The sequence below is a fragment of the Passer montanus genome, unplaced genomic scaffold (genome assembly GCF_014805655.1).
Source record: "Passer montanus isolate IOZ18808 unplaced genomic scaffold, ASM1480565v1 scaffold58, whole genome shotgun sequence".
Classification (NCBI taxonomy): domain Eukaryota; kingdom Metazoa; phylum Chordata; class Aves; order Passeriformes; family Passeridae; genus Passer; species Passer montanus.
Window position 1 is genome coordinate 3,880,220 of NW_024370816.1, and position 9,383 is coordinate 3,889,602.

The 9,383-nt window shown below is 47.4% G+C and overlaps 1 protein-coding gene across 1 annotated transcript in view; it reads left to right on the plus strand.

The window, feature by feature from the left end:
- The window catches only part of LAMC1 (laminin subunit gamma 1), a 66,497-nt gene extending 60,429 nt beyond the window's left edge, over window positions 1–6,068 (plus strand). The window contains exons 22-28 of the mRNA XM_039726251.1: window positions 25–169; window positions 506–655; window positions 1,140–1,254; window positions 1,586–1,785; window positions 1,997–2,155; window positions 2,649–2,748; window positions 3,115–6,068. Of these exons, the coding sequence (XP_039582185.1) occupies window positions 25–169; window positions 506–655; window positions 1,140–1,254; window positions 1,586–1,785; window positions 1,997–2,155; window positions 2,649–2,748; window positions 3,115–3,371 (1,126 nt within the window). The 3' untranslated portion in view covers window positions 3,372–6,068. The remainder of the gene's footprint in view (window positions 1–24; window positions 170–505; window positions 656–1,139; window positions 1,255–1,585; window positions 1,786–1,996; window positions 2,156–2,648; window positions 2,749–3,114) is intronic.
- The last annotated feature ends 3,315 nt before the right edge of the window (window positions 6,069–9,383 follow it).

Genomic DNA, 9,383 nt, shown 5'->3' on the forward strand with positions numbered 1-9,383 from the left:
ACTGAATCCTTGGGGATTTTTTAGGTACAATCAAGCAAGGAATATTTCTCGAGACCTAGAGAAACAGGCCACCAGGGTGCTTGCGGAGGCAGAGGAAGCTGGAAACAGAGCCCTGCAGATATATGCTAACCTCACCAGCCTGCCTACTGTGGATTCCACGGGGCTAGAGGTACGTGTGGGCACCATCATCTGCACTGTTTCCTGAGGATTGCTGGGCTGCTGGCATACCTTACATGTGCTCTGCTAATGTTCTCTGCATAAGAATGCTCTGTGGGTTTCTTGTCCATCTAGGCATAATCCAGCTTTTATGCAATTGCAACATTTATGCAGGAGATGGAAATGCAGAAAACCATCTACATAAACCCCACCTCCCCCAGTTTCTGAAAGACAAAAATCTGAAATGTTTGCCAGACGTCTTGGCTTGAATGTAGAAGTGGAAAAATTTACCACCTGTTCAGGAATTCTTTAACATTCAGGAATCTCTGTGTGTGATTTCTACCTGCAGAATCAAGCAAATAAGATCAAGAAGGAAGCAGAAGAACTGGATCAACTAATTGCCAGGAAGCTAAAGGATTACGAGGACTTGAGAGAAGATATGAAAGGAAAGGAGCAAGAAGTAAAGAACCTCTTGGAGAAAGGGAAGACAGAGCAGCAGGTCAGTTCCACTTTGTGTAGGCTTTTGTTCCTGGTGGAAAAAAAAAACCAAGGAAGACAAGTAACTGGCCAGATGCAAATGATTTTGTCTTAGTCTTCACTTTGTGTAGGCCTTTGTTCCTGGTGGAAAAAAAACAAAACAAGGAAGACAAGTAACTGGCCAGATGCAAATGATTTTGTCTTAGTCTTAGTGTTATTTATTGATTATAAGAATGCTGAAGAATGGCCCCAAAAAGGAGATGCAGAGGGAGGTTAAAAGCAATGGCTTTGAAGCTGTGTGGGAAAATAGGAGATATTTGCCAGATGTGGTGTCAGCTTTGTGTTCAGAACAGTATTCCCAAAGTACAAACACTCATCTGGTCTCAGAGGAAGCACTGCTCTCCTGGATGGTGTTGTTGTTTGAGGCTTAACAGTGCTTTTTCAGACACTTGCATGATTGTCCTTCAGAAAGTGGGAATGCATTGGTACATGTCATGTCTCCTCAGACTGCAGACCAGCTCTTGGCTCGAGCAGATGCTGCAAAAGCCCTGGCTGAAGAAGCTGCTCGGAAGAGCAGTGGCACACTGCAGGAGGCCAATACCATTCTCAGGAACCTGAAAGGTAAAGAGGAAGCACTTCAATTCCGGTGTGATAAGTCACTTGGCAGTAGGATATTCTGGTTAAAAAGGCCCTGCTATTGCCCTTATCTGAGTATTGGGTGTGTTCTTTTGGCTCATTTTTCTTTAAAGAAAAAGTGTAAGCATTTTCAGGGACTGGAAATTTCCTTTAAACTTCCTTATTTAGCATCAGAAACTGTGCAATAGGAAGAGCTGACCCCAGTTTGCTCTTCATCCCTTCAATGTCTGGGCAGCCAAGCCTTGGGTAGCTTGTTCAAAGGAGCATCCCAAGGCTCTTCTGGAGCACATGGTAAGGATCTGCTTTGCCCCCTCAGACTTTGACAAGCGGGTGAACGATAACAAGACGGCGGCCGAGGAGGCACTGAAGAAGATCCCTGCCATCAGCCAGACCATTGCAGAGGCCAACAACAAGACTCAGCAGGCAGAGCTGGCACTGGGCAACGCTGCAGCCGATGCCCGCGATGCCAAGGCCAGAGCAGATGATGCTGAGAAGATTGCCAGCTCTGTTCAGAAGGTGGGTCTGCTGCAGCTCACCCCCTCTGAGATCCTGCTCTGGGGATGCATGAACTCCTGTTGCAGTATTTCCCGTGTGCTCTCTGCTGTATTCCCCACTACAAATGCAAAATATGGCAAGATAGGAAATCAGTGTGTTTTGATGAGAAGGACTGAAGGAAGTTCTGCTCCTTCACCACCTCTTTCCATCCTCTCCCACCTGTTGGCTGCAGAGTGCTGCTGCTACCAGAGCCGAGGCCGACAAGACCTTTGCTGATGTGACAGGACTGGCCAGGGAAGTGGATGACATGATGAAGCAGCTGCAGGATGCAGAGAAGGAGCTGAAGCGGAAGCAGGCCGATGCTGAGCAGGATATGAAGATGGCCAATGAGGTAAGTGCTGCTGGCAGGGAGAGCAGTGGCTAGGAGCTGCCTTCTCCCTGCTGTCCTGGCAATGAAAGCTTTCCTTCTGCTCTCCTCTTGCAAAGACAGTGCTGGGTCCAGCCAGTATTCTGACTATTCCAAGTTTTAAGTGGGACTGAAAAGGAGACAAGTTCTGGTGCATTAGCATAGGCTCCCTGCTGGAATTTGAGAGCTGCTTTTCCTTTTATTATAGCTAAAATCTCACTGTATAGCCCTATTGATTCCATCCTGCCCTTTACTGCAAAATCCTGCTCAGTTTTCAGGGATCTCCATCCTGAAATACTCAGAAAACTGATTACTTAAAGATTGTCAGTCTTCTCCCCAGCCCTGTGGTAAAGATCTTTGTGCAGGATTGTTATCCTGGGGTGAGAAAGCAGCAATGTGCTGACTAACTGCAGAGGAAAGGCAAAGTTTTGTAATCCCTACACCTTTTTTATGCTCTCTTTTTTTTTATATCCTACAGGCCTCACAGGCTGCCCAGGAGGCGGAAGACAATGCAAGAAAAGCTAAGAACTCTGTGAACAGCCTGCTCACTGTCATTAATGACCTTTTGGATCAGCTAGGTAGGACTATCTGTAATGTGCTGTATACCTTTGAGTGTTTTCCTGATGTGTGCTGGGTTTCCTGCCAGTTGTGTTTGAGGAACCAGATGGATCTGTTGATCTCTTGAAATGGGGTTTGTGTGTTTTTGGCAAGGACTTGGGGATTTTTTTCTTGCCCAAGTAGTCTCAGAGCTTGTTTGGCAATGCTCTGTGTTGGTTTTCAGCAAACTGAAGGCTTCTTGAGACAGTGGAGATGTCACCCATGTGGTTGGTCCTGTTTCAGATGCTGGAGATGGCCTGATGGAGGTCTGCTGTGGGCTCAGCTCTGTGAGCTCCCTGTGTCAAAGAGGTGCTAATACACTCCACTCTTTGCTTCTGGCTTTTCAGGGCAACTGGAGACGGTGGACTTGAACAAATTGAATGAAATTGAAGGTACCCTGAACAGTGCCAAAGACCAGATGAAAGACAGTAACCTGGACCAGAAAGTGTCTTTCCTGGAGAGAGAAGCCAAGAAGCAAGACGATGCGATACAGGCCTACAACAGGGACATTGAAGAGATCCTGAAGGACATTAGCAACCTGGAAGACATCAGGAAGACCTTGCCATCTGGCTGTTTCAACACCCCGTCCATTGAGAAGCCCTAAGGGTGTGCTGGGGGTGGGGGGAATGGCCCTGGTGAGCGCTGGTTCAGCCATGGAGTGCCTTAACACACATTACCTTCTCCAAATCCCCAACTCTTCGCTGCTCGCAGCCACTGTTTCCTTTCAAATCAGGATAAGTTGAAAGTTTTTTTTTGTTGGTTTGGTTTTTTTTATTTTTTGTTTTGTTTTGTTTGGTTTTTTGGTGGGATTTTTTTTTCATTTGTTTCTTTGTTTCTTTTTTTGGGGTTTTTTTTGAGAAGCAAATTAAATATCCGTCTTTGGGCATCAAAGGGGGTTTTTTTATATAGATTGTTTTCCTGAGCACTCCACCTTTGCCCCTTCCTCAGACACAGTTTCCCTTTGATTAGTGCAAGGATGAGAGATGCTCTGGACTTTTTATACTGTGGTTCAGAAATAACCATGTGAGCTGTATACAGCAAGGCAAAACTAACACAACTTTCTCTCCTGTCTTCTCCCTTTGACTGTAAAATCCTCAGTCCTGGAGCTCTTTGTCCCTATGAAGGAAGGGGATGGCTACCAAAGTATTACTGTAATGGCCAGTATAGCTGCACTCAATTCAGATCCTTCTTCCCAACTTCTAACCCTGTGAATTTATTTTTTTCATCAGTAGGTAGTGGCCAATCCAACAGTGTTGGTAGCCTTTGGCAAAATCGCTGAAGCCTCTTTCTGAAATGCTTTCTGTGATTATGCATTGCTGTGAGAAAAAGGCAGCCTCTGTTTAGGGCTCTTTGGGAAGATGGGATACTGGTGGAGTGGTGGATCGTGCCAGCCCCTTCTGTTCTCTGGAGAAGTTTTGGGTCTGGTCTGAAAGCTGCTGCCTGCTGGCTAGTCCAGACTGTCAGGGTGTGGAAGCCACGAGCTGCATTCCCATCTGTTGCTACTGAATTTCCAGAAGATCTGGTTTTCTGGGCTTGGAATGTCAGACTGACAAATGAGTTTGTTGAAGCAGCACAAGTCTTGCTGAAGAGGAGAGCTGCCATCAGAGAGTTCTGACAGCTGCACTGGCCTCCATGCTGAATGTCTTTGGGTGGGGAGGGAAGGGGGCACCTGAATGGAAATGGAAAGGTCCTTTTTTTTCACCCCATCTTCTTCCTGAAGGAGGACAGTGGGATTTTTATCTCTCCTGCCATTTGCCTGTTTTAAAGCTGGGAGGAAGAGCTGGAATTTCCTGGTGCCCTCCTTTCTTTTTGCCTCCCAATCTCCCAGTCACCACAAAGCTGCCACAGCACAGGGACCTCAGGCCAGGCTCAGGTGGCAGCTGTGCCTTTTACACCACTCCCACGGCTTCCCTGCAGGCTCCCTCCCCAGGCACTGGGTGGGAGTGGCAGGGAGCCCCTTGCTCCCAGACAAGAGCATCCTCTGTAGCTTCCTCCTTGCCTCCAGCCTGGCATCCCCCCACTTTCCCTGAGATCCAGTATATATCTATCCTTAAACACTATGCAACTTTGTACGTTTGCGTAGCGGGGAAGAAATTATTATCTGACACACACTGGTGCTATTAATTATTTCAAATTTATGTTTTTTGTGTGAATGTGATTTTTTTTTCCATTTTTTTATCATGATTATAGTGTGAGGAAGTCTCTCGTGCGTGTGTATGTGTGTGTAAATATACTCAGCCAGATTTCCAGAGTGGCACAGCCTGGCCTCCTCCATGTGCTTTCCCCTGTACACTGGGGCAGGTGCACCGTGTATTGCTTCTCTCTGTATCATTCCCTTCAAACCTGGGATTTCTCCTGGCTGGGCTCCTGCTTGCTTCCCTCTCCTGTATCCCAGCACCCATCCATAACCACTTTGCCTGTTGGGTGGATGCTCTCCAGCCCTGTCTCCAAAGCCAGCCCTGCTCCCCATGGTGCCTGCAGCCCCCAGCTCTGTGTCCCTTGTCCCCTGGGATGCTGTACCAGGAGTGGAACAGGGGCTGTGGCTTTGCAGCTGAGCTGGGAGGAGCTGTAGCACTGTTGGGAGACCAGTCCAGCACTGAGGTGGTCAGAGAGCTGCATCTGGGGACATCTTGATACCACTGTGCAAGGCAGGAGGCTTGGTGCAGACAGGGCTGCTGGGCAGGGGCTGTTCCAGCAAACTGCATGGCTCTTGTATCCCTTCCCTTAATGACTGTGGGATTTCCCTCCTGCCTGGAAACACCTCTGGAGGAGAGCTCCCTGTGCCTGCTCGCACAGGGACACTGGGTTGCTCTGGGAAGATAGCTGTGACCACATCACCTCTGCCAAGGCTGTGAGAAGAGCAGATGTGTGCGTGCCCTGGCTGACCTCAGGCCTAAGGTTTCCTGCTCTCTTGTGTTGTTTTTTTTTTTTTCTTAAGCCGTTTTTAACAGAATTTTATTTTTAAATAAAAAAAAATCTTTATAAGCGATCTGTTAATCAGTACTGCATTACAGCCATTATTCATTGTATAAGTCCAGTTATTTCTTTACGTAATGTGATGATGTGACAGCTGCTGGTGGAGTGCTGGGTGTCATGGGTGACACGTGACATCCCTTCATCACCTTATTCCTGACTGTGGCCCCCTCAGTATGTGCCTTCACTCCAGCTTTTTTTGCCTTAATCTGTGGTCTTGCTGTCTGGGGCGGTGAACAAAAATGCAACACTTGCAGTTTTTATGTATAAAACAGTATTTCTTATTTATAATAAAGTCTGAATATTTGTAACCCCTTATACCTGGGAATTCTGTTGAGTATTGCTTTATTTTTAGTGGTAGGATATTGATGCTGATGTGTCTCGATTGCAAGATTCACCTCTTGCTCCTTAGACAACCTGGTTTGGTATGGAAAAAAGGGAGAAGAAACTTGGAAATGCATGTTGTGGGATACAGATGACAAGGATGATGGTTTTTCCTTGTGTCCACTGCTCCATTGCCTTGGCTGTGATGGATTTTAAGCTGCTGGTTTTCCAGGGCTTAAAAACACACTGTGTTGTTGGTGCTGATGCTGTTGGAGTAGCACTGTCTTTCTGGGAAGCCCTGAGGAATTGGGCTGGAATCCTGTAAGGGAAAAATCCTTTTTACTAAACAGGTAGAAAAGGATAGGGCTCCTGGGAAAAGAAAAAAAAAATAAGCTGAATAAAGAAGCTGAAATTACTGGGAACTGCCACAAATCTGGGTGTTTTGTGTCGTTCCTGGGTCTTGTCTTCCAGAGCCTAGCCTGAATGAAGCAAATTTTTAAGGCCAGATTGCAGTTGTAAGAGACTAGACTGTTTTCTGCATTTACACTTGTCTTACAGCTCCTGCTGGATTTCTGTTATTTTTCTCAGCAGAGGAAAACACACAGGTCTCATTAACTTGCATCAGAGCTAATCCCATCTCAGCTGGTAAATTATTATTTTTGCATGTCAGTTTGTGTACTTTCAACCTTTCATTCTTCAGTTGTCACTAATGAATTTGTTTTCTAAAATATGTCTTCTTTTTTTTTTTATTTTATTTTTTCCTGCCAGTGTTTTTGGGAAGCAAATCCCAGCTGGTAAAATCTGGCTGAGGTTTCAGCTGGATTGTGGGGAGCAGTCCGGGGGCAGAAAACTGGGTGGTGGGACAGTTCTGACCTTGCATGGGCTGTAGGTTGACATGAGCCTCTTACCATTTTGAGGTGAAAGTGCTTAGATTAGGAAGCAAGTCTGTGTCCTTTATTTCATCTTCAGGATTTTTATCTCCAGAAATTTTTTGTGGGCGTTGTGCAAATCTATCTCAGAGGTGGTCTTGAAGGAGGATGACCCTCTTCTTCATGTGGAGGAGGACAAGGTAAGAGTAACCTGAGTGGATACTCAGAAATTTCTTACAGGGAGAAGCAGACCAGCTCCAAGGGACCGTGATAATGGCTTGCATGTTGCCAAACTGTTTTACCAATATTTTGAAGCCCATGTAGAGATGCCCTCCTTGGATGCTGCCTGCTCAGTGTAGCCAGTAGGTGACATCAGGGTGGGTGGGGAGGCACCTTGCTGAGCAGTGGCCTTAATTCTCCTTCAATTTCCTGTTCCCTGTTGGTTTCTCACTGCCCAGGTTCAAGCTCCATCTTCTCTCATGTGCTCTCTGCAGAAGCAGGAGCCTGGCAGGGGCCAAGGGGCCTGGTGAGAAGGTGGCAGTGGGGAGGGCTTGGACAGACCTGAGCTGGGTTCCCCCTCATTTCTGGGGAGGACAGGATATTGTTACAGGTTATAATGTGCTGGGAACAACTGCCTGGAGGGAGATGTCTCTGGTGTGTTTGTGTGGATCTGAGGAAGTGTAGGAGGTCCTAGAGCTGTCACATCGAGCTGGCAGTGTCCTGTGCTCCCCATCTACAGCTGTGACATGTTGGATCACATTCAGGTTAGTTATTTTTTGTAGTTGGCTGCTGGCCTGATACCATCAGTGCAGCCCCCATCTCAGAAACATCAGGAATGCCATGTCAAAGTTATCCTGCAGAGGCTGGGCACAGGGCAGAGAGGGGAATGGCAATTCCCCTCATTGCAATTGGATGGCAATTCCTTCTTCCTTCATCCTTGTTTGTCTCAGCCCTCCCTGGGCAGGGCACAGGCAAGGCCAGGCATGACAGCACTTCCTCGCTGTGCCACAGCTCCTGCCCTGCCCTGCCCCGCTTGCTCACTGCCGGCGTGATCCCTGCCTGCCTCTGCCCATCCCGGTGCCGCTGCTGCCTCACTGGTCTCTGCTCCAGCTGCCTCTGGCTGTCAGCAGGATTCTTCCCAGGGCACCCAAATGTCAGAGGAGAGGCTGAAGGCCAGGCTCCATCGCTGCACGGGTGTTTGGTGATACCAGCACATCGTGGTCTCTGATTTTCCACACTGTGAGGAAATCCCAGAGGATTTCCTCCTGGATGACATGGCAGATCAGATGGGCCCTTGCAAGAGGAGGCTTGGGGATGCAAGGGTTGACCTGGGCTGCAAGGGCTCACAGCGTCCTGGTGTTCATCTGGCATAAGTTACCAAAATGGGTTTTCTCCCTTGGTTACATTAATAAAACTGTCATTCCAGAGTTTTTACACATCCATCACTTTTCATCAGCAACCATCAGAAAAATTTAGATTACTGTGTTGTTCCAGACTGGTTCTGGAGCAGTTAATTCTGCCACAACCACATCGTCAAGGACTGATGGACATGTGAGCCTGCAGGAGCAGCTTTTTTGGCTCTGTTGGGAATGAACATAAAACATTTTCAAGAAGGAATTTTCTTGTGTTGCAGATTGAAAGGCAGGTTTTCCAGTGAAACAACACTGCTTCATTGCAGTGGCTGATGAGCACAGCTGTTCTTTATGCCTCCCATTGCTTACACTTTTGCTTACTGTAAAAGGTAAAACATCTCTATTGGTGTGAGACCTTTTCTAAAGGGTGCTGCCATAGGTTGCAGTGGGACATTTGCTCTGTGGAGGGTGGTGGGCAGCTGCTCATTCCAGATCTGATGTGTTTAGAAAATCAGGGCCCCAGGAAATACATTCCTGGTAGTCTCATGGCATGTGGTTTCCAGAGGTCCTGTTGAAGCAGAGTGGCAGATGGCAGGGTGACAGCAATCTGAGTCAGTGAGCAGAGATGACTGAGGAGCGAGCTGTCACGGCCTTGTTTGCACAAGTGAAGTGAGAGGTGGGGTGGCAAGGGTGAGATAAATGGGGTAACATGGGGGAGACATAAGGGAAAACTTCCTGCTGAGTAGGGCTGGTTTTCCAGGAGAGGAGTCAGCCAAGGATATGGTCTGGGTGAGGTCTAAGGGAACTGGTTATGGACCACACTGCTGGAGATGACCTTCCTGAGCAGAGGGGTCTCAGCAGGTAGGAAGGACACAGCAGTGGTGTTGTGGGCAAGTGATCTACTTAAGAGCAGAAGGCATTGTCTCCTCAGCGGTATGAGTGGATCCTAAGAACTGCTGAATTGATGGGAACACCATAAATAATGTTATCTCACCTGAAAACTAGTAATGAAAGCCAGATAAAAGAACATCAGATGCCAAAACCCACGAGGCCACTACTGCGTCTGGGAAGCCGTGGTCCTTGTTGGGAGCTGTATTA